At 42.5% G+C, this 26,109-nt stretch overlaps 1 protein-coding gene across 1 annotated transcript; it reads right to left on the bottom strand.

Annotated features, from left to right (window-relative positions):
- Nucleotides 1-22,200: 22,200 nt before the first annotated feature.
- Nucleotides 22,201-22,629, bottom strand: LOC307185369 (small ribosomal subunit protein uS12-like; the record flags this gene model as incomplete). The annotated part of the gene is made up of 1 exon (XM_079919559.1): nt 22,201-22,629. One exon carries the CDS (start codon nt 22,627-22,629, stop codon nt 22,201-22,203), a length of 429 nt encoding a protein of 142 aa, XP_079775685.1.
- Nucleotides 22,630-26,109: the final 3,480 nt, after the last annotated feature.

The following is a 26,109-nucleotide window of genomic DNA, read 5'->3' on the forward strand; positions in this document are numbered from 1 at the left end:
CCAGGCTGGGACAGCTCACTTCCTACTGGAAAGTTCTAAATGCTTCAGGGTTTGTGCCAACTGTCTCCCATCCCTAGAAAGAAAAAGGAGTTTCTTCCTCACTTCTGTCTGTGGTCTACTTGCCTTAGACAATGAATCTATTGCCGAAAGATTGAGAATTAGAAATGCTCTTTCCCTCATGGGCAACGATGATACAGGAGAGAACGGCATGGCTCTCATGCCCCAACAGCACAGTCATACCATGGCCTGATGTTAGTACATTTCCCAGAAGCTGGGTTATTCAGTCCCCAAACCGTGTATGAAATATCAAGAACCCAACCAGGTTGAGCTGTTCCAAGCTCCATTTAGGTAATTCCATCTCTTTATCAACACTTCATAAACGGGCATGCGTAGGGGTCCAGTCTTCCCTGAAGTCATGTTGTTAGAGAAACATTCCTCAATGCAGTACTTTTCTTTTTTTTTTTCCTTAATGCTGTACTTTTCTGAGTGTGGGTATTAATGTGCTTACTGTGAAAACCACACCCCAGGGACCCCTCCACAGCGGGGCTGATATTTGCGTGCCCTCACGTCCCTCGTGTGCAACCCTCCTAAAGCTGCAGGACTGGCTGGACCGGGAAGCCCAGTGGGGGAGGCTCTAGGAGTCAGCCTGCTGGGACACAGGGCACAGCAGAAAAGGGCAGAGGACAGATCTGAGGGGCACGTGGAGAATAATCAGCACACTGCCTGAGGTTAGAGTATTCAGGGAGAGTCTGATTCCCTGCTGGAGACTTTAGAACGTCATAACTCAACAAGACCTAGGGTTTTCCTGAAGATTGGGTTCAAAACTCTAACCTGGCTGTGTCTCTGTGTGTGCATGTCTGTGTGTGTGCCTGTGTGTGTATGTGTGTACAGAATCTGTGTGTGTATGTGTATGTGTCTCTCTCTGTGTGTATGTATGTCTTTGTGTGTATTTGTTTGTGTCTGTGTGTGTATGTCTATATGTGTCTGTGTGTATCTGTGTGTGTATGTCGTGTGTGTGTGTGTGTGTGTGTGTGTGTGTGTGTGTTTCCCTGAAAGCAGGGTCTTGGGCTGGGACAGAGAAGAAAGGAATTTCTGGGGTGGAGGACCCAGAACTCACACTGTGATGATTCTGAGTCTGAGAGGCAGTGGATACCCAACCCTGGCCTGTCCAGGCATCTTGGGGCTAACTGGCACCTGGGAAAGCGGTCTTGGGAATCTGAATGACTGTGATTTTGATTAGGCAAGGGGGGCTTTGACATGGCATAGTAGCAGCACACTTTTCTTTTTTTTTTTTTGCGGTACGGGGGCCTCTCACTGTTGTGGCCTCTTCCGTTGCGGAGCACAGGCTCCGGACGCGCAGGCTCAGCGGCCATGGCTCACGGGCCTAGCCGCTCCGCATCATGTGGGATCTTCCCGGACCGGGGCACGAACCCGCGTCCCCTGCATCGGCAGGCGGACTCTCAACCACTGCGCCACCAAGGAAGCCCAGCATCACCCTTTTAAAAGAACCATCAGGCCAGGACTGCCTCTAATATTCGAGGGCCTCAAGGCAATAGACAAACAAAAGCCTGCGTACCATATGTCCAAATCTTCAGAAGTCACAAATCAAGCTATGTCACAGCTTAGCCCTCGTGCCACACCTGGCCACAGCACTCCCCAGGGATTGTCCTTTGCAACCTGGAAGCTGAAGAAGCCACACCCCTCCCCTGCCTGCTAGTGGCAGCCTAGCTCTGCTGGTGCGGCCACGACAGACAGGCCAGGGCAGACTGGGGTCTGGGCTCAGACTGCTGTGGGCAAAGCCACCTGCCTGACCAGGGACAGGGACAGACGTGCGCCCAGCTGACTGGGGAGTTCTCAGCTCTCAGCACTTCCAGCAACAGAACAGAAGGATTCTATTGTCAAATTGCTTTGGAAAATTCCACAAACCAACTCTCCTGCCCACCTCCTTGGAGAGTCACAATTTACATTACAGTATATAGTAAAGATTCTGATGGATCATATGAGAAGAAAATCTGCAGAACTTTGTTTGACTCAGCATTTCCCAAATGGGGCATTCTTTTGGGAACCTTCCTTTTCTCTTTAAGCCTTAATATCCCAGGGCAGCAGAGTTCTCCAGCACACCTAAGGAACTGCTTTTTTGGGAAGGGTTTCTGGACCTCAGATGCAGAGGAAGGAGTGAATCATAACTCGGTCTGTAGCACGTGATTGTTCCTGGTTCATGCCAGGCCCTGCTCTCGTTCACTCTTACATTTATCCAGAGCCCACGATCATTGGGGTAAGCATGGTGCTTTAGGGCTCACAGTACTTTTAGGGGTCACAAAATAATTTCTTTTAAATCAGAAGTAAACATGTGCTTTCAGGTCAAAGAAGATTTTTTGGTACATAATATTAATATATTCACCTTTATTCTAAGACAGTTGTAAAATATGATTATATATATATACTATATATATAGTATATAGTATATGTGTATATATACACAACTATAATATATATATATTTGGCTGTGCCACGGGGCTTGTGGAATTTTTGTTCCTCAACCAGGGATTGAACCTGGGCCTATGGCAGTGAAAGCCTGCGTCCTAACCAGTGACCACCAGGGAATTCCCTTTAATATATTTTGTCTCGAAATGATCCATGAATGCAAAAGGACCAAGGGCCTCTGGAAATCAGAACGTGAACCTGTATTTATGTATTCTCCTTATCTTATATCCCAGTCCTATTGTCCCCAACAAGCAATGCTTTTAACGTGTACACTTATTTCTATTTGAATGTTTTTGAAAATATATATTGTTGCTTTGTGTAGTGTATTTTTCATTTCCATGATATTGTATTGTTCTGTTTCCTGCACTTTTCACTGGGCACCATGTTTTTATGATCAACGAATGCTGCTATAAGTACGTTCAACTCTATATTATTGCGTCTACCTGCTGCAAAATACTCCATGGTACATCTGCACGTTTTACCAGTTCACTCTCCCAGCAATGCACACCCACTCTCCAACTCCATCTCTATACTGCAGTGACCGCCAAGTACATTCCCCTCATGGTCCTGGGTGGGAAAGTCCCCAGGATATATTCTCAGAAGTTAATTTCTGAGCCAGAGGGCACATACATACTTAATTTGGCTAAGTTATACCAAAAGGCTCTCAGGGAGAAATGCTGTTTTCATATTTTTCCTTTTTTTGAGCTGGTCATGTCAGGGTTTGCTATCCATTATGTTAGCTTCATAAAATAAATTGGGTAGTTCTTCTTTTATATTCTGGAGCGATCTGTATTGTCCTGGAATTCATTGTTCTTTGGAAGTGTGAAAATATGGGCAGTATGACTGCTTGGGGTTAAAGCCAATTTATATAGGCAGTTCTCTGAAAATGTTTTATATTTCTTCCTTGGCTACTGGTTCTAATAAATTTTAAGAGCTCTCAATCCAACGTTGGCACCTAGGCAGGAATAACTAGGTCCATGTGACACCAAGATGTGTATTTCTGTTATTGATGACTTTGTAACTTGGTGTAACGCCTGTGTACAATGGTTGCTCAAGTAACACTCTTGATGGGCTTGCAGGTCTTAGCTTCCTACTGCAGAGCAGGATTTCATTCTCTGTATGTGAGATAGGTCTGCCCTGGTCCAGGAATAGGCTTTTTTTTTTTTTTTTTCATCATCTCAAAATTTTGCTTTTAAGTTGACAGTGATGTCTTATACTTTTTGGCATAAGTTTTTACATATTTAAATTCTCAAAAAGTTTTCCCTGCTGAGGAAGCCAAGGCTGGCAAATGATGACTTATAAATCATGTGAATCATTCTGATTACCCACAGGACATTTTTTTCCTTAATATTAGTCATTCCAAAGTTGCACTTGTATCACAAAACTGTCCTTTCCTGAATCGTGTGTGATAAGTGTGTGACCCGTTCTTCTCTAATTACTGCAGTTAAGATTAGTATGTTTTCAGAAAGGAAGCTATCTGTAAAAATGATGTGAGAGTTTATCATTTCTCAGGTTCACTTGGCAAGTTACATTATACAGATATCTTCCATTTTAAATAAAGCCACTACTGTACCTATGTTAAAACTTATAGAATTATGCCAAAGGAGGCTCGTGTGTTTCCTAAAGAGTTTTCTCTTGGATCTATCAAGAAATAATTCCCGCCCCCCGCACCCAGGAAATATACCACGAATTTTGTCAGTCATTGAGACAATAAGATTTACTCTTCTGATATTAATATTATAACTTATTTTTCTGGAATACAGCTATTATATAAAGGAAAAGATATGACAATTGGATTCTAGGATCCAAAGTGACTCAGAGGTCAACTTTTCTTCCTTTCTCTCACTTTTTCCAAATGTAACCTAAAATCCCATAGGCTTAAAGAAATTTTCCAGAAGAAAATCTTTATATGAAAGCAACTGTGTCGGGCTTCCCTGGTGGCGCAGTGGTTAAGAATCCGCCTGCCAATGCAGGGGACAAGGGTTCAAGCCCTAATCCGGGAAGTTCCCACATGCCGCAGAGCAACTAAACCCGTGCGCCACAACTACTGAGCCTGTGCTCTAGAGCCCGCGAGCCACAACTACTGAAGCCCGCGTGCCTAGAGCCTGTGCTCCGCAACAAGAGAAGCCACCGCAATGAGAAGCCCGCGCACCACAACAAAGAGTAGCCCCCGCTCTCTGCAACTAGAGAAAGCACGCACTCAGCAAGGAAGACCCAACGCAGCCAAAAATAAATAAATTAAAAAAAAACAACAACAGTGTGGACTTCATATCATTAATTCTGGAAAGAAAAGCACAAAGTCCATTTTCTAATCTTAATTTGTTGTACGTGCGTATCTTGTGCTGACTTCTGGCATCAGTGGGAGTTCGGTGCTTTCGTCCATTAATTGATTTTACAAGCATTTATTGATATCTGCTTTATGGCAGGGATATAGTGGTGAACAATTACAACCACAAAAAAACAGACCCTGCCCTCCTCAAGCTTACATTCTAATGGAAGAAATAGACAGCAAACAAAGGATCAGGGGTGGTTATAATTCTCTGGGGTTGCTGTGTAGAGTTTGGAATGTGACGGGGTGAGGGGGAAGAGGCGCGGTGGTGACAGCAGACAGAGATGACCAGGACAGAAGTGGTGGCTTGGCCGAGAGCAGTAGCAGTGGAGAAGGAGAGAAATGGACAGACTGGGGATAAGATTTGAAATAGAGCTACAGATCTCCAACATACTATATGTAAGGCTACCTTGGTCCAGCTTCCCAGAAACAGACTGAGATGGAGATTTGGGGGCAGGAGTTGCTTGCGGAGTGTTCTCAGAACGCCTGTGGTCTGTATATGTATAACTGATTCACTTTGTTGTAGAGCAGAAACTAACACACCATTGTAAAGCAATTATACTCTAATAAAGATGTAAAAAAAAAAAAAAAGAACAAGTGTGATGGAGTGAAAGAAGCAGGGTAGGGGAGTCGAGGTTGAACTGCAGTTACAACAGAGGCCTCAGCTGACCTCAGGGGGAGAGCTGAAGTTGGGCTGGCCCTTCCGATATGTCCCAAAATGAAGCGAGGAAGGGGTGGGTCTTTGTGCCCCCCATGAACAAGTCATTGGAAATGGGCTGCTCAAGGAGAGGACCTGGGCCAGGCAGCCCCCTTCAAAAAAGGCAATTCCTGGAGAGGGACTCAGCTGGGAGTTGTCAGGAACCAGCATTCAGTGGCTGGGAAAATAGGTGCCTAGGTCCTAATGGGGGGCATTTGGGTGGCGCATCACACCACCCACTAGAGTACACGTAGCTCTCACTTCCCTAGCAGGTGTTGTGTTCTAACCTAGACTGATGATAAAATGGTAATCTCAAATTTTTGAATTCTCCAAATTGAGTGAGCATCAGAGTCATCTGAGAAGTAAAGTGCATATTCCTGGACCCAATCCCCCCAGTCAGAGGTCTGTGCTGTGATCAGAGATTCTTCATTTATTTATTTATTTATTTTTGCGGTACTCGGGCCTCTCACTGTTGTGGCCTCTCCCGTTGCGGAGCACAGGCTCCGGACGCGCAGGCTCAGCGGCCATGGCTCACGGGCGCAGCCGCTCCGCGGTATGTGGGATCTTCCCAGACTGGGGCATGAACCCGCGTCCCCTGCATCGGCAGGCGGACTCTCAACCACTGCGCCACCAGGGAAGCCCGAGATTCTTCATTTTTAATGAGTATTTTAAGTTATTCCGATGCAGGGGTCTGCAGATAACACTATGGAAAAAACAAAAAAAATCTTGTGTTAGGTACAATTCTAAGCAGTGGCCAAGGCTTCCTGCCCCTGGTGTACATGCCCTGCATAATCTCAGGATTGTAAATTGGTGGATTTTGCTCTAGTGATTAGATTACATTATATGGCACAGTGGACCTTAAGGTAGAGAAATTGTCTAGGTGGGCCTGACCTAACTACATGAACTCTTTTTTTTTTTTTTTTTCCCGTACGGGGGCCCCTCACTGCCGTGGCCTCTCCCGTCGCAGAGCACAGGCTCTGGACGCGCAGGCCCAGCGGCCATGGCTCACGGGGCCAGCCACTCCGCGGCATGTGGGATCTTCCCAGACCGGGGCACGAACCGGCGTCCCCAGCATCGGCAGGCGGACTCTCAACAACTGTACCACCAGGGAAGCCACTACATGAACCCTTTAAGATCAGGGAGCCTAGCCTCATCATGTGAGACATTTAAACCTACAGAACAGTGAGTTGATAAATGGATATTCTTTTAAGCCACTGAATTTGTGGTGTTTGTTATGCAGTAACAGAAAATTAATACAAAAATTATTGCATTAAGCATATCCTGGAGACAGAACAGAGAAGAAATAGACTCGGTTCTGCGACTAGTTGTTCTAGGTGAGAGCATGGCAAGAAAGGGAATGTCCCCTTAAGTTCTTCTCAGTTAAATGGAGATGATATGCCCCCCATGCCTCCCTCATGGGAGTTCTTGGGGTGGGAAGGCCCAATTCAGGTATAAACATAACATACACAGGACTGAATCATTATTACAATATGAACTCTAGGACTTTTACAAGATTCTTCATAGTGATTCTTCCAAATTGAATATATAGATTTTTGAATGAAAAATTTCTTGTGTACCTTAAAGATATATAGAAAGTACTTCCTCTGACTTTGAAACAAACAATAGAGCACCAAGCTACTCACTGGCTTGCCTGCCCAGTGCCAGCACACCGTGGAACCCAGGTGAGCAGAGACTCAGGGTGCACTCTGAGCCTGGAATTCCTCTTCCTTGCACATTGTAGGGCTGTGTCGAGACTCTGTTAATGGGGGCAACAAAGGTGGACAACAGAGAGTGGAGTTAGTCAGGATCCAGCCAGGAAAAGAGAAGCCACATTGGCTATTACAACAGAGGAAATATAATGTACAGAATAGGTGTTGGAGGGCTGAAGGGGCAAAAGGGAACACTGGTGTAAACAGATAATAACTACAGGAAGTACTGACCACTTAGAACCGTGGGAAGAAAAGAAGAGGTTGGGATTAGCGAAATCTAGAAATTCAGAGGAGGGACCTCTTGGAGCTGGGATGCAGGTCTCTGAGGAAGAAGCCCAAGTGGTGCTGGCACCACTGAAGTGGTAAAATGAGGCAGGTTCTGGGCACGTTGGAAAAGCTGGAGTCTGGAACAGCTACTGCTGCTGGGGCAAACGGCCACTGCTAGGCTCACAGTCTCTTTAATACCCCCTGTTGGCAGAACCCAGTAGGGGAGCAAGCAGGCAGAAGGAAAAGACTGTGTGCAGTCCAACCACAGCATCACAGAGCAGGTTGTGAAAGGGTGGGTTTGGAGCTAAGAAGCAGTACCTTAATAACCAGCACAGGAGATTTCCAATACGGCCAGGGAAGTCTGATCTCATTTGAAGGATTCAAGACAGTGGCTGGAGATGGGAATGGTGGGAGAGGGCTGACTTATTATCAACTCCCCCTTTGCCCTAAGAAAAGATCCAAGGTCTAAGGAGCCTGAAAGGGACAGCTTTCTGACAATAGAAACCCTGGGTTGGAGAGAGAGGGATGAGAGCGGTAGGTGGCTGGCTAGAGACTACCTGCCAGGGCATGTTCCGATATGTCCCAAAATGAAGCGAGGAAGGGGTGGGTCTTTGGAGAGCATATGAGTGATGCTCTCCATCAGAGCCAGGCTGGTGGACTTAGCTCCTGCTTCTCCAGTGAGGGTACTTGTCCCCCTGGAGGGACATAGCAGAATGTCAGGAAGTGTATAAAACTATAGGATGAGCATGGTGTATCTTCTAGGAATGTCACCTTTTCTGGAAGGTTTTAGGGAAAATATTTGAAGAAATCTAGGGGTTTGAAAGTGGTAATGGTGTTCTTGAGCTATTTGGATATTACAAAAGTCATAGTGGAAACTATAACCATAATAAATCTGTACAACATTCCATACATCATCTTTTGGGGATGGAATTATGTTAACTCCTTCAGGTGACACTGGCTGACATACAGGTCTACATGCGGAGGCCCCTGAAAATATTTTCATATTAAAAATGTATTGTGGAATGGGGTGCAAATTTTACTTTTAACACTAATATATAAGATGTCGAAGCAAATGTGTGTTTACAATAGACAACATCAACTGCCACCCATCCTTCCAGAGTCCTTGAAAAAGTTTGGGGACTTCTAGTCATTATGATCTGTCACCTGAATTTTTTAATGCTCAAGGAGGGGGTCTCTATTTTTTTTTTTTTTTTTTGTCTAGAAAAGACTTTTTCTTTTCTATTTGAAATTACAAACATTTATTTTATTTTATTTTTAAAATAAATTTATTTATTATTTATTTATTTATGGCTGCGTTGGGTCTTTGTTGCTGCACGTGGGCTTTCTCTAGTTGCGGCGAGGGGGGGCTGCTCTTCGTTGTGGTGGCTTCTCTTGTTGACGAGCTCGGGCTCTAGGCGCTCGGGCTTCAGTAGTTGTGGTGCACGGACTCAGTAGTTGTGGCTCGCGGACTCTAGAGCGCAGGCTCAGTAGTTGTGGCGCGCGGACTTAGTTGCTTCGCGGCAGGTGGGATCTTCCCGGACCAGGGCTCGAATCCGTGTCCCTTGCCTTAGAAGGTGGATTCTTAACCACTGTGCCACCAGGGAAGCACCTGAAATTACAAACATTTAAATTATAAAAATTAAAACTTAGTTTTCTTAAGCCTTTATATTAAATTTAGAAATCTTGTTAGACTTTTTAATAAGCCTACTAAAACAAGAAGAGTCATCTTTGTTCTCAGATTAACGGTAGATTAACTCAATTTGAACAGATTAAACCCCCCGCACATTGGTCACACTTATAAACTTAATTAAATTCCCTTAAATATTTTAAATTGCATTTGTACATTTAATATATTTAATTTTCTTAAGTGTTTCAAGTGCCCAACAAGGCAAATTTATGACCTAAAAAGCAAAACCTTTCCAAGTACTTAGATAACTCTCATGTATTAAGTAAATGAAATTTATAAATATAGTTATCTTTTTGTTCTCTTAAATATTACAATGCTGGTTAAATATTTCTTCAAGGTTTCTTTTGTTTTTCCACTTAAAATTAGAAGTCAAAAACCAATGATACCTTTCAAACTGAGTTCACAGGAAAAGCCACCAGATTTTCTAATCTGCCGTGTTCTCTAGCCCTTTAAATAACCTTGATTATTACAAAACTGATTCCAAAGGTGAATATAAAATTATGAGTTATATGGCTTTGATTTGCTTCTTCATCTCTATTCAATTCTAATCTTTTCCAGTGTTGAAAGGCATTTTCCCAAATACAGGAAAACAATTGTACCATCTTGGGTGGGTCCATATGACAGGATTAACCATTCCTGACTATGACATGGTTGGGATTTTGATCAGGGTACAGACCTTTGGGCTCCATGTATCACAAATGATCATGTTGGATCATTTTTGAAGATGGAGGTTTGAAACCCTATCTTGGGTTACATTTAATAAATTTATTTTCTGGCTATTTCTATTCTATACTCTATTTTTAAAATTGAGATATAATTTGCATATAACATTGTGTAAGTTTAAGGTATACAAAGTGTTGATTTGATACACTTACATATTGCAATGTGATTACCACTGGTAGCACTGGCTAACCTCTCTACCGTGTCACAGCATTACCATTTCTTTTTTGTTGTGGGAATAATTAAGATCTATATCCTGTCATTTTCTCCTCTTGTCTGATATATTAGTGCCTTCTCTTGTCTGGGTCTGGTCACCACTTAAAGACATTTTCATTTCTTATCTTCTGGTTCTCCCAGCATTATTCTGCTGTGGTGGCAAGATAGCAGGTGTGGGTACATGTGGGAGAAGGCCTTCCATCTCACCCTCTGGATACAACCGCAGGTGCAAAAAACACTTAGTGTGAATGAACAAATGCGTTTATAAGAGGAGCCAGGAGAAGCAAGAGTCAGCATCCCTCTCCCACTCTCACTTTCCTTTCTGCCGTTGTCACTGAAGGGATGTAAAATTTGTGCTAACCAGACAGGGGGCAGAAGAGAGTAAGGGGCTTGGGCTCTAAAAATACCTCTTGATGTACACCCCTGAAGGAGTTAGGAACTTGGCGTGTGGCTTCAAACAGACTTGGATTTGAATCTTGCCTCCACAATTGAAGAAAAGCACGGAAAAGTTATCTGACCTCTCCGATCCTATTTTCTCAACTTTGAAGTCCCCAACTCATGGCATGATGGTTATAATCATTTGAAATTGTGTACTTAAAGCAGACAGCATTGTGCCCAGCACACAGTTCACTATAATTGCCAACTTATCGATTCATTTTTCCATCTCTATCTTGTTCAGTGTGCTGTCTCCGGCACTTAGCATAGAGCCTGGCGCCAGCACTTGTTGGATGGATGACTTCCTATCCATGACAATATTTGGGCCAGCTGCTAGAACTGTCAGTGTTGGATGCTACTTGTACCCGAGTGGCTTGCTTGGGCCATGCAGGGAGCATCGGTGCTGTATGAATGCTATGGTGATTGTTTTGTGTGATGTGTGTTTATGCTGTTGGATATCAGGGTAAAGCCACAGTCATGTATACAGAGTGAGGTCAGACCTGAAGGATAAGAGAGTTCATTGTGTCCTCAACTAGGTAAAAGGCCTCTATCGCAGAATTGGGTGGGAGAAGCGTAGGTGGGTAAGAGAACGGTGATCTTTCTTTCTCTTGGACTTGACCACAGAGGTGTCAAGATGACTGGGAAGAGATTGTGACAAAGTCTTTACATGACACCCTTCATATATGGCCACTTTCTGAGCCTTAGCCCTATCTTATTCTAATTGCCATCCGAGATAGCTACACTCTGACTCCAAAAGGCTGGGATTTCTTCTTTCTCCTGGCTCTTAACCGGTTACCAGGGATTCTCAATTTCATCACTATTGACGTTTTGGCCCAGATAATTCTTTGCCGCAAGGGGCTGTCCTGAGCATTGTAGGAGGGTTAGTAGGTACTGTGGCAGGGAGCAATGGAATGCTCTACTCATGAGATGCCAATAGCATCTCTACAATTGTGACAATAAAAAATGTCTGCAGACATTGCTGGATGTCCCCTAGGGAAGCCCGTTTGCAAACCACTGAACAAGACTGTTTCTTATGTTTTTTGTATTTACTTCCCTCATATGCCCTTTGGCACTTTGTAAAGTCTTCTTGAAAATTCTATCCTAACTGTGCTAAGGAGTAAGGAAACATATTTTGCATAAGCATAAACCAGGTCCTTAAAGGGGCAGACCGCGACAGCTACTGAGGTTGATGGTGGCAGTAAGAACCAAAGCAAAAGAATCTTAAGGGGAATTAATTGAAATTCAGTTTCCCATCTGGAACTTCTCTTTAAAGTGTTCGACACTAAGAAGGATGGTGGATTTGCTTATGTTGATTTTGGAATTTTTTCCACTCTGAGGCAGGTGCACATTTAAGAAGTTCTGAATAAATGTCATGTCCCTTTATGGAGGCCTAATTAGAGCTGGGTTTCATAGTTTTTAACTGGGAAGGGACAATACAAAGGGTAAAAGTTTAACGTGGCTGAAAGCCCAAGAAATAAATTTGCAAAGTGCTTTATGGCCTTTCCAGCTATATCAGAAATTAAGAGAGAATGACGGTGCCGTTTCCTGGTAGCCAAACATCTGGAAATGTTTTTCCCTTGTTTTCATGGGCACCATGGTTGACTCACAAGGGACTCTCCCTCTTGGCATCTTTTACATGGAGTGCTAGTTGCAACTTGTTGGCAGAGAAGATTGATGGATCCTTCAATTCCCCACACTTTCCTTGTCTTTTGAAACATTCCATCCAGGCCCCCAAATGCAATCCAGTGGAACAACACAATGGGGTGGCCGGCAAAGCAGGTGCAAAGTTTTGGAAGACATTCCAATACAGGTATCTCTGGGCAAATGACAAGTCAATAAATGTATGTCCTAGGGCTAATTTGCATTTTTTAAAACCTGAGATATTGTGGAATAGGTAAGGAACAGTTTGCATATTAAGTTGAGTTCAAGAGACATTATTAAATGATGCAAGGGATTGGGCTGGACATCGGACTAGACATGGGACAAGGGAGGGGAGTTTGGTCAGGCAGGATCGCTTTTGGAAACATCCTCAGGTTGTAAGGGAGTGAAGTCAGGCATGAAAATAACTGTGATACACTTTAATACCCTGTAGAGGCAAAAGGCTATGGGAGGGAGGAGCGGGGAGAGGCTAATTGTGATCCAGAAGGATGTGGGATGACCTCATGGAGGAGAAAGCATTTGAGCTCTGTAGGATTTTGACAGATGGAGTTAGATGGCTGTGGAAGGGCCCTGTAGCTGCAAGGAATGGAAAAATACAAGCAAAGGAACGGAAATGTGAAAGAGCAGGACGTGTTCTGGGGCTCATGTATGGCTGGATACTACTGGGGATACACAGGATGATCTTAGGTGGGCTATGCAGGGCTGGTACTCAAGTAGTAAGAACCAACAGAGCACTGCTGCTCATTCATTGTCCCTTAGATGTTTCATATATAATCCCTAGGTACATGGGTACATTTAAAAATGTTAATCATTATATTCAACTGTGAATTCAAGAACTGCTGTATAATATAAATTTTTCTCTTAAAATACCTTTATTTAGGAAGAAAAAGTGAGTTAATTTAAAGAGAAAATTAAATAATAGAATAGGTGGATAAGCAAATCCTGAAGATGGCATGTGAATGACTGAAGTTTGGGAAACACTAGACCAGAGGCACAAGAGATCAGAGGCAGAGGACTGGTCAATAGCCATTGGATTGACCGTCTTTGCAGTCAGCTAGATCATGACCAGTATTTGTGACCTGTGGCATAACAAGTGTGTAGTACTGAGCCCATCCAACATTTACATTTTTAACCTTTAACCTTTTTACTTTACTGTGCATGAAAAGCTCTATTCAACTTAAAGGGATTTCTAAAAAATCATATACAAAAGCTTGCTAAGCCTGTAATTCTACTTCTGTAAATATTTTGAGCATTTCCTTCTAGACTTCTCTCCACTTACCCATGCATATATTTGATAAAGTTGGGATCATACTTTGTAAACTGTTTTGTATCTTCTTTGGCCATCTATGATAGTTTCATGAGCATTATCCCACGTTACTCTATATTCCCTCAAAAAAGATTTTTTCCATTTGGAGGAATGTACCATGATTTAATCATTCCTAATGTTAGACTTTTAGGTTGTACCCAGTTGTTTGGACAGATAACAAAGTTGCTAGAACAGTCTCTTTATGGCCATCGTCAAAAAAATGTACAAATAAGGGCTTCCCTGGTGGCGCAGTGGTTAAGAATCTGCCTGCCAATGCAGGAGACACGGGTTCGAGCCCTGGTCTGGGAGGATTCCCGCATGCCGCGGAGCACCTAAGCCCATGCGCCACAGCTACTGAAGCCTGTGTGCCCAGAGCCCGTGCTCCACAACAAGAGAAGCCACCACAATGAGAGGCCACCGCAATGAGAGGCTCGTGCACCACAGTGAGGGGTGGCCCCTGCTCACCGCAACTAGAGAGAGCCCGCGCAGCAACAAAGACCCAACGCAGCCCAAAATAAATAAATTTATAAAAAAAAAAGTACAAATAATAAGTGCTGGCGAGGGTGTGGAGAAAAGGGAACCCTCCTACACTGTTGGTGGGAATGTAAATTCATAAAGCCACTGTGACGAACAGTATGGAGGTTTCTCAAAAACTGAAAATAGAGCTACCATATGATCCTGCAGTCCCACTCCTGGGCATATATCTGGAAAAGACAAAAGTTCTAATTTAAAAAGATACATGCACCCCAGTGTTCACAGCAGTGCTATTTACAATAGCCATGACATGGAAGCAAACTAAGTGTCCATCAACAGATGAATGAATAAAGATGATGTGGTGTATATATATATATATATATCACTCAGCCATAAAAAAGAATGAAATCTTGTCATTTGCAGCAACGTGGATGGACCTAGAGATTATCATACTAAGTGTAGTAAGTCAGATAAAGAAAGACAAATATTATATGATATCACTTATATATGGAACCTTAAAAAATGATACAAATGAACTTATTCACAAAACAGAAACAGGCTCAAAGACACAGAAAGCAAACTTATGGTTAACAAAGTGGAAAAGGCAGAGGAGGGATAAGTTGAGAATATGGGATTAACAGATGCATATTACTATATATAAAATAGATAAACAACAGGACCTACTGTCTAGCACAGGGAGCTATATTCAATATCTTGTAATAAAATATAATGGAAAAGAATCCCAAAAAAGAATATAGATATATACATATATATATATAACTGAATCATTTTGCTGTACACCTGAAACTAACACAATATGGGAAATCAACTATACTTCAATAAAAAAGAAATAGCCTCTCCTTCTTAAAATGTACAATTAGAGTTTTTTTTAGTATATTCACAAAATAGTCCAACCATCAACATTCACTCCACAACATTTACATCACCCCAGAAAAAGACCCCATAACCCGTTAGTGGTCACTCCCATTTCCTCCCTCCCCCACACCAGCCCCTGGCAATCACAAATCTACATTCTGTCTCTATAGATTTACCTGTTCTGGACTCTTCATATAAATAGAATCATATAATACGTGGCTTTTTATGACCAGCTTCTTTCACTTAGTATAATGTTTTCAAGGTTCATCCACACTGTAGCATATATTAAGAAAGCATTAAAAATCCACTTATCTTCCTTATTTAAAACACAACAAAACTTCTAGTTAGCTTCTAACAGAAAGGTGTCTCCTCTCCTCTCCCCTCCTCTCTTTTTCTTTCCCCATTCCTCTTTCTCTCATTTATATTCCCTCTCTCTCTCTCTCTCTCTCTCTCTCTCTCTCTGTCTTATGAAAAATAATTGTCTGCCTGCTCTGGGTTCTCCTGATTTTAGCACATCTTAACTATGATGTCCTTCACCTCTTTCCCCTTTTCTGCTCCAGTCTCCATTTCTTCCAGGCTAATTTAAAGAAACAAGAAGGAACAACCTCTTTTTTTAGCTTTCTCATCTGTATCTGCTGACTGATCATAAGGAAACTTACCTTATTCTGGGAATGATGGTAGAGGACTTCCTTTCCGGACAATGTTGTATGAAGAGCAGGCAAGCACTATTTTGCAGCATTTTCTTAACCTAGAACACGCATTTACTCAGTGCATGGCACCATAGGGGATGCTCTGCGGCCTATGAAGGTGGGAAAACCAAAGACCTGCTTTAGGTAGCTTGTATTCTAAGAAGGGATCTAAGACGTTCTTGATAATTCTGCTTCATAGTCATCCACTGGACTACACTCCTTCATGGGTTGGACCCACGTTCTGGTTCCAGAACACCTGCAGTGCTTTGCACAAAGCAGCCCTTATTTTTGTTAGGATGTCTTAAAAGAGATACACATAAAGTGCTGAGAAAGGTCAGGTGAGGTAGGGGTTAATTCTGGCTGGAGAGACCTAAGTAGGCTTCATGGAGAAAACGGTTTCTGTGGAAGGCAGTGAAGGAGAAGTAGGAGTCAGGCCTGTAGAGCTGGAAAGAGAATTCTAGGAAAAGAGGAAATGTGCAGAGGTGAAGTGTGAGGCATGCAAAGGGAACCATGAGTCAAGTTAATGAGGAGTTAAGTTTGAAATAAACAAGAAGGGGGCGTCCCTGGTGGCGCAGTGGTTGAGAGTCCGCCTGCCGATGCAGGGGACACGGGTTCGTGCCCTGGTCCGGGAAGATCCCACATGCCTCGGAGCAGCTGGGCGCGTGAGCCATGGCCACTGAGCCTGCACGTCCAGAGCCTGTCCTCTGCAACGGGAGAGGCCACAGCAGTGAGAGGCCCGCGTACCGCAAAAAAAAAAAAAAAAAAAAAAAAAAGAAGGAAGTTCAGAAGCTCACATCAGATGTCTCAAACTTCCAAGTAAGGAAAAAAGCAAGAATGTCTTCAAAACATGAAAGGAATGGGGGTAGAATTTGGGTCCAAAGGAGTGTGGAAAAGGGTCTGTCTGTAGGATGTGGGTTGGAAACTCAAATAGACACAAGACATGAGATCTTGAGGTGTTTGTGGGTCATACGTATGGAGATATCTACAAATATTGAACCATCTAGATCATAATTCAACCAGTATCTTAAATATATTGGTGCACATATTTTACATTTTAATAATTTACTTTCTATTAAAACTTAAAGTATAGCATACATTCATTTATTCATCATCTAGCAACAAATGTTACTAAACACTGTTTTAAACTCTGGGGACATAGCAGTGAACAAGATAGACAAGATTCCTGCCTTTTTGAACATTTACATTCTAGTGGGGAGTGGGGAGACAGCAAAAACAAAACAAAGCAAGTAACAGAAAGGTGTATAATAATAACAGAGACAAGCATAGTTAAACATCATTAATTCAAAACGATTTATTCAAAATAATACACAAACATTAAAAGGCTGTTTCCTAGCTAACTAATACCATTTCTTAATATAAATATTAGAAAATCCAAACATGGTTCATTTACGTGTATTTTCTCAAACACTTCATATGTCAAATTCACAGGGTTTTATTGTACCAAAGCAAAAAAGTTATTCAGCACAATATGAAAGGCAATTTGAAAATGTCTGGGACATTTCAACACAGGGTATATCTGTAATTAATATCCAGAAAATCATGCTAAGAGTTATAACATCTTGATAACAATAGATAACACTAAGTTTTTTCTCTTGAATGTATTTATGTATATATTTAGATGCATAAGATGCAAAGATACATAAGATACCATTCCTACTTTCAAAGAGCTCCTAGTCTGGAGGAGGAAAGAATCCATTAGAAAGCTAACAAAATACACTGTAAATAACTGGTCCAAGTCCCCCAAGGGAGGCAAGCCGGGCCTTCCCTTGAACCTTCACTAACGTCACAACCTGGCCTTGAAGGATTCGGGGAGGGGGTGGGAAAGGTCTGCTTAGGTAGAAAGAACTGCATTAACAAAGGTGAGGAAGAAGCAGGTGTAGAAAAAAGGAACTAATATTTATTGAGTTCTCAGCTCAACCTTAGGTACATAGTAGACACTCTCTAAATGTTTGTTTAGTGCCCAGGCATCTTTGTTGAAAAAGGATCATTAGAGCCATTTTGGAGATAAAGACACTGAGCGTCAGAGAGATGAGATCATATTTCTAAAGTCACATAGCTAGAAGTTGGGAGATTTACTTATTGACCCCCAGGCTGTCTGCCTAACAAACTTCTGTTCTTTGCCCTGTCCAGATGGGTGGCTAAAGTCTAGGGTGTGTAGTGAGGGAGCAGAGTGGGCATTGTAGCCTGAGGGGAACTTAGACACACAAGTTGGGACTGGACTGCAGCCATCCCTATATGACATTCTAAGGAACATATGCTGTTCCTAGTGGGAAGCCACCAAAGATCTTAAGGTATGAGAATAATGTCATCAGTCTTTATTTTAGGAACAAAGTAAGTGTGATAGAGTGGAAGTTAGGGGGTGGGAATGGGGACAGTGGCTATGAAAGTAGACTGATAGACAAGTTAAGAAACGCTGTTGTACAGAGCTGATGAGGATGAGTAGATCTGAGACTGAACAGGGGCTGTGGAAATGGAGACCCAGGGGAAAGAAGCCTGGAAACATGTCACCACTATTCACTGACCAGACGGATCTGAGGGACGGGAAGGGATGCACGATGGTGCTGGGATATCTAGTTTCGGTTTGGATGATGTCATTAACTAAAACAGGGTAAATAAGAAAAGGAATGCAGTTGGTGGGCAGAAGATAATATTTTGGACATTTTGAGTAGAGCCATCCAACGAAAGATGTATAATGGACAGCAGGAAATATGAGATGAGCACAAAGGAGACTGGCTGGAACAAGAAAGTGTTGGAAACCACTGGTCTCTAAGAGACAGGGCCAGATGATGGGAGGGCCAAGGAGAGGTGTAGAAGGAGAAGAGAAGAGAGGAGAGGGGCAAGGCAGAGGAGGGGAAGTCAGCAATGGAGGCTAAGGAAGGAAGGCAGAGAGGTACCAGGAGACCCAGAGAAGGCTTATGGAGGCCAAGGGAAGAGTCTGGGGGGAGGTGGAGTTGGCTGATTGAAGGTTTTCAGTGACCTCACTGAGATCAGCTGCCAGAGAACGGATGGGGCAGAAGCCAGGGTGAGGAGTGAAGAGTGAGTGAATGATTAGGAAAAGACAGTACAGTCGATTCTTTCAGAGTTTCACAGCAATGAGACAAGAGACTGTATAACTTGAGGGGAGTACAGAGTAGAGAGAAATCTTAGTGTGGTCCTGTGGGAAGTTTGTGAAGTGGCATCTGCCTTCGTCAGTCACCAGAGGAGAAAAGTGGGTGAAGCATAGTTCTCTCTCTTCCACTCGTGGGCAATGCAGCTTTCCTAACATGGAGCGGAGAATCCGACTTAGTAGCAGCATCCTTTCTACCACTTTTAAAAGACCGGAGTATTGCAACATTGCTGTTCTTGGGGTATGTCCTACTGATCGCTTTATAATGATGTTCTCTTCGGGAGGGAGAAAGATAGGACTGGACTTGTAGCAAAAGGCTGTAGCAGGTGGCCAAGTGCCTCAATTCTGAGCCAGGCCGCTAAGACTCGAAGCCCACCTCTGTCACTTGCTGTGCAACCTTAGTTAGTGATTTAACCTCTCTGTGGCCCAGTTTCCTCATCTGAAAACAAGAGTAGTAATAGTGCTACAATAGTGATGGATTGTTGTGAGCATTACCCGAGTTAATAAGACACTATGAAGAACTTTGTATAATGCCTGGCATAGAGTCAGCCCCATGGAGGTATTAGCTGTTATTGTGAATAGTTACGCCAAGGATCTTGGGCATCAGTGTTGGAAAGCACCCTGGGGTTTAACTAACCATGACCTTTCCACCTGCCACCAGCCCATGTTACTGCTATGATTGCTTTGTCTGTTCTTCACCAACATGAAATTCTTTTAATTTTGCATGAAACAGACCTGCAAATTAATATTTGCTTTTTCAAGATTAGAAGAGGCAGTTCTTAAGTAGAAAAACAATGGACTCTCCTGCAAGGTAATAAAGAAGAAGACACTCTTTAGGAGAAACTCATTTTGGTGTAGTAAAATTCTGAAGCACAGTGCTCATGACAGTATAACCAAATAAATAATTATAATACTGGGGATGGAGGGGTGTCTTCATGCAATTAATTATCTGGCTCTTTTGATTTATTTTAACTGTATAGGGAAGCTATGTTTATGCTTCACATCTTTCTTAAAACATTTGTCCTCTAAAATATTCCAAAGCACCAAAGTAAAACCTCTGGCCCCAGGCAGTATGCAAAAATAACCTCTTATTTTGTTGTTAGCTTTGATGGCAATGCAATCTGTTATTTGGAATTGCTCTACTTCACTGTCCCCTGCTGGTCAAGGCCCGGGACAACCCACAGCTCCATGACCACACCGGTCAGCTTCAGATTTTGTGCTCCCCAAAGGCTGCAAAAAGATAGCCCAATTTCTTCTAATTAAGAAAATACATTGCTATTTTAACTTACATCCTGGCCAAGTCCTGGTTTTGTGCGACCTGTAACTTATTCAGTTTGGGGGACCCTCTTTAAGATGAAAGAATAAAAAATTAGAAACACAAAATCAGATATGGAAGAGAATATCTGTTTTTGAATGAGAAAAGAAATAACAGGTTACAAATTTCAAAATGCTGACACCACATAATCCAGGAAACTAAAATATTTTTTATTAACTAGCTCTCTCACACACCTCCCTGACAATCTTTTTCCCTGCATTAAAAAATTCTTTGTCTCTTAGTAAAAAAACCGATTTTGTAATATTTTCTATGGTGGGAATAGAAAGATAATTCAGATTTTCCTTGACCATGGTTCATCAAATTTTTTTACTGTTGATAGTTGAGAAGAATTTCTTTCAACTTCACAATCCATTTGTAGTGTTGTGTGCATTTTAGGCTGGTGGTCAAATTTGGGGAAATTTCTATGATCCATGTATGAGATTTCAGGACATTTTCTGACTTTCTTGTATAATGTGTAATCTTGAGTACTCTTTGAAACTGATAGCACTTATTAACCAGTTTATCTCTATGTCCCCCTTGTAGTGGTATGATTTCTGTTATTTTTTTTTTTTTAGATGGCAGCACTTCATGTCAAATTGGCATGATATCTAAATATTGTTCCAATTAAAGGTATTTTCGCTTCCCTCCCTTAATGGGATCATCAAACAATCCAAAAACCTATTTATTACTTCTATTTGAAATTCGTCTCTTCCTCTTGATGAATTACTGCTTTTGGTATGATCTGAAATTTTTTGGTCACAATTTGCTTTTCAATGTCAGACTAATTTCTCTTGGTTTCATTCTTCATAGTAACCACTTTTGTTCCACTAATTTTTTAATCCGAATTTTCTTTCAAAATGGTAACTATGTGAGGTGATGGGTGTGTTAGCAAACTTTATTGTGATAATCATTTCGCAGTAGATATGTATATTACATCACCATGTTGTACACCTTAAATTTATACAGCTTGGTCAATTGTACCTCAATAACGTTGGAAAAAAATGTTTTCTTTCAGTTCTTTAATAAAATAAATGACAAATCAAATGATGTTTGTCACTTCTCATTTGTTTTACTGAAACTTTGGAAGACAACTTGCAAAACTGCAGCTGATACATTCCCCACCCTCCCCAATTTCTCCTCAGCAGGAACCATAACTGCCTGCAGTCACTCTAATGCCTTCGATATGAGGGAAATGTGATAGACACGAAGTTGGAGTGGAAAGGGACAGCTATCTAAAGCAACTGTGGTTAAAACATCTTACTTTTGAAAATTTTGTGTAAATGGATGATCACGTGAGCACAGTGCTGGGGCCCCTTGCAGGGGTCCTTAGCTGCATGGGGACTCTTCCACATCTCACTGTAATCCCTTCTGTTTCCAGGAGGTGCCAGAGTTTGGGGACAACTCTATATTACTTATTGATTCCTTTCTGCTGTTCCTGTCCATGCAGAAAAGTGTTTTAATTTAGATCAGGTTGATGGAAAGTCAGTCTAAAAGAGAGAAAATTCAGAATTAGGAAATATTTTTAAATGTACATTAAAAAAAGTAGATCCACAATTATATTTGATGATTTCACCTCTCTCAATAATTGATAGAGCAAGTAGACAGTCAGTAAGGATATAGTAAACTTGAACAACATTGTGAATAAACTTGTCCTAATTGATATTTATAGAGCACTGCATACTTGAAAGTGTACATTTTAAGGCATGAACTAGAAATCAAGAGACTGGTCTAGTTTTGTCCGTGCAATAACTTGACCTTGGGTATGTCACTTACTCATTTGTAAAATGAGAGAACTGGGGGAGCTGCCTAACTAAATAACTGGATCCCTTGGGTTTCTAAGATCCCTTTTAATTCTAAAACTCCATGAACTTGATATACATATGGAACAGACACTAGGCTGATTGCATGAAGAAGGCAAATCAGACCTTTTTTTTTTTTTTTGCTGTACGCGGGCCTCTCACTGTTGTGGCCTCTCCCGTTGTGGAGCACAGGCTCCGGACGCACAGGCTCAGCGGCCATGGCTCACGGGCCCAGCCGCTCCGCGGCATGTGGGATCTTCCTGGGCTGGGGCATGAACCCACGTCCCCTGCATTGGCAGGCGGACTCTCAACCACTGCGCCACCAGGGAAGCCCCAGACCTTTTTTGTTATTTTATTTATTACTTTTTGGCATATGAAAATTTATTACTATTGTGCTTTCACCATCAAAATTTATGAGCTTGGTCTTTCCTTCTTGCCTTTGTATAGGGCCAAAAGAGAGATGTCGGCTACTTTGACAACCTTAAAGTGGACTCTAGGAATGTCAACAACAGCATGACCTTTGCGACCAAATCCAGCAACTGAAACGTCATCATTTTCCTCGATAAAATTCAAGCAACCATCATTGGGTACAAAGGCTGTGATTTTTTTTGCCATTCTTGATGAGCTGAACCATGACTTCCTGATGGTAGAAATTGGCTGTTTGGCTTCAACCATTACGTTTTCAAGTGCAATTCCCTTGGCGTGAGAAGCGCCTCCAAAAGGGTTGGGCTTCAGGGCTGTGTCAAAATGGGCTTTCTTGTTCTGTTTATCATGCCACTCCTGGTCTTTTCGGTGGCTACAGAGCTTCCTGACAGTACAGAAACCGCGACACTTGACCATCCTGCCGGCACCAAGGGTCTGAGTGAAAGAGATGCAGCACAGGAAGGAGCCACAAGCCACCTCGAGCCCAGACCATTTTTTTTTTTTTTTTTTGCGGTACGCGGGCCTCTCACTGTTGTGGCCTCTCCCGTCGCGGAGCACAGGCTCTGGACGCGCAGGCTCGGCGGCCATGGCTCACGGGCCCAGCCGCTCCGCGGCACGTGGGATCCTCCCGGACCGGGGCACGAAGCCGTGTCCCCTGCATCGGCAGGCGGACTCTCAACCACTGCACCACCAGGGAAGCCCGAGCCCAGACCTTTTTTAAAAAAAAAAAAAAAAAAAAGAACTTGCAATAATTACTTGTAATTAGTGTGATTATTTCTTGTGTGCTGTTAGGCTTGAAAACTTTGGTTTTAATAAATGGGCTAAGCGTTTGCTCTCTCTATATTATTATATATATTATATATTATTAATTGGCTTAGAATCCCACATTCTTCTGTTATAGTATACAATTTACTTACAGCCCAGTTCTATAGTGATTACCACTGATTTAATATTGTCAAATTAATATTTATGTATATATTTCTAGGCAGATCATCATTCGGTCGTTAGACTTTTTATTGTTGAAAATGTGCCACCTTCTAGGGAAAAAGTAGTTTTAAAAATAATTTAAATAAAAAATAAAAGTCTTGTTGCTATAATCTGCTTTGTATTCTCAAATTTTATTGTCTCTTGGAAAGATCGATGCTATTTCCATCTGACCAGCCAGTTTGCAAGTCTGAAAACAGGTATTGAGGCCCAAAGTATTGGGTCCCAGATTCATTCTCTCCCAGGAGGCCCTGGGCTCCTTATGAGAATTCCTTCCATCCCTCCCTGGCAACCTACTTTACATCCTAGAGACCTCCAGGAGGAACAGTGCCAGAATTCCTTCTGATACACCCTCTGCCCTCCTCCAATGTCTCCTGGACAATGCATCTATCTCATAAGTAAGAGGGACTGATCAACTGATCTTTTCCAGGACAGACGTTACGCTGCAGTTTCCACCACTGGACACAGGACCAGCTGGAACGAACATCTTTGTTCAGTGGGCCTCTTGTTTCAAGTTGGCCTTAGCAAGGTCCCCATCACATAGACCACCCAGTGCACACATGGTTAGTAATGCCACGTATGGCACAGACGTCTTGGCCTCTAGGGACACGTTTTAAGATAACACACCTGTCCTCTCATGCCACCTTACTCCAATTACCCCCCAGGAGATGCTGGTGGTTTGGGAAGGAGTTGTTGGCATACAACCCTCAGGTCCTCCTCCTTTTCTCTCTGGGATCGCTGCAGAAAGCACGTGTCATGTCCTGCAACTGACCACCCAGTAAAAACTCAGCCTGGTGGGGTGAGGCCTGTGGTTTTCTAGGCCTGCCTGTGGCTGACTCCCTCAGATCTTACACTATGTGCCAAGACACAGGAACTAAGCTAATCAAGACACGGTTCCTTCCCAGGACATCTAGCAACTATGAAGATGTAAAAATTAATACAAACTTGCGTATTGTATTACACACCCAAATTAATACAAAAATTAATACACACCCAAAACTGGGCGATCCCAACACTTTCCCAATTTATCTACCCGCATAAATTATTCCACCTTTGGAGAGTCATCCCACAGGAATACTCCTGACTTAATTGCATATAATGGAGTGGGTAGTACTGCAGAATGTTTTCTGTTTGCCTATTGGAATGGGAGAGAATAGACAGGGAGGTGAGGAAAGAGGAGGAGGGAGCAAACTGGAAACATTTCAAGCAGACTCCGGTGCTGAACTCGTTTTAACTTGCCAGGACACTGTAGAGTACATCATCACACATGCCTCGTCCTGTTTGTGTTAAGTCAGTAAGGTTCACTTGAGCGTGTCCTAAGTGGCAGGTACATTTCACATTCTTTGTCCTTGGTTTCAAGGTCCCTTCATTAGGCCGCACTGGTATGTTTGGGGAAACTTCTGTTTTAGACCAAATGATTACTCCCTGAACCCTAAATACAACTGCACTTTTCCTGACTTTGTTCCTTTTCTAGATGTCACTGCATTTACCTGGAATGGCCTTCCCCCAATTCCTGCCCTTTGTAATCTTCTGCATCCTCCCAAGCCCACCTGCCTTGGTCACCTTAGCAGATGTGAGCTTTTGCTCTGTGTAAGAAAGACCCATCCTTTGCTGTTTCTGAATCTGTTTCCTTAGTGAGCTCCCTGCAGAATTTTATTTTTTTCTCCAGTTTTCTCTAGTGGGGACCCTGAATTGGTTTCTCACAGTTCTGTCATGGCTGGAGTCTAACATATAATGACTTCACAGACACAGAAGCAATTTCTCATACTTCTCAAAAAAGACACACGTATGGATATCTACTTGATTCATTTGTTCATGTGTCTTGTTTCAGTTCAGATTATATACTTTTGGAAGGATGTATGTTTTGTATCTTCTAAGATACTTATTTAACAACCGATGTTCAGTTAATGGCAGAAGAGAAGGAACACATTCCCCCTGAATTCTGGAAGACATAAATCAAAGAAGTCTACCATGAGCCCCCAAAGCTTTACCCTAAAACTTTGTATGCATTTTACAATCCTGTCTGTAACATACCCCTGTTTGTTTTAACATGAAAATGTTATGAACTGCTTATACTAGGTAAACTTAATGCTTTGAAAAGATCTGCCATGTTGAATTTCTGAGCCTATATATCCTCTGATCCACCGCTGCTCACCCCTGCTGTGTATTCCAGTTAAAAAAGCATGGCGGCTAGAAGTTAAATCAATGTTTACGGGATGAATAAACGAATAAAAAAATCTGATAACACTAATGGAAATTTTGTATTTAGGCAACTCCTTCCAGAAATTTATATATTGGGTCACAGTCTTCCAAGGGTGTTAACTCACCAGCAGGAGTATGATCTGTGTTTCTTTCAAGTCCGGCCAGCTAGTGCACAGATGCAATCATTCCTTACTATAATTAGCTTCACTTTACAGGTGGGAAAGTGGAGGCTTAGGCAGATAAACAAGCACCACAGTAGCCGTGAGTAAATAGACCATAACACCCCTGTCTCTCAGGGCACCCAGGCCAGCCCCCTCCTGCAGGGGCCCCAAGCGCCCCCAGTTCAGGCCTTCACGTAGCACTTTTCATGCTGGGTTGAGATTACTTGAGCACTTCAGACTCCACCCGTGGGCCAAGAGCTCCTCCTTGCTGGGACTATGTCTTGATCATCTCTGTGCACTCAGCTTCCCACACGGAGGGCTCCTAGGAAGTGTGAGAATGAATCAATAAAAATATATAAAACCAAAAAACTGCTGAATGATCCTTGATTTTCCAGGCCTGTCTTCTAAGTAGGCCCTTGTGTTTTTAACTTGTGCTAAGAGTACAAGTCTAAATGAAAAAGAACCTAATGCTTACGTTAGAACACGAACTCAATGTTTCTCAAGACTTTCTTATTCTATTTTTACTGTATTGAAAATGTTCACTCAAGCA

Source organism: Stenella coeruleoalba, assembly GCF_951394435.1.
Source record: "Stenella coeruleoalba genome assembly, chromosome: 4".
NCBI classification, from domain to species: domain Eukaryota; kingdom Metazoa; phylum Chordata; class Mammalia; order Artiodactyla; family Delphinidae; genus Stenella; species Stenella coeruleoalba.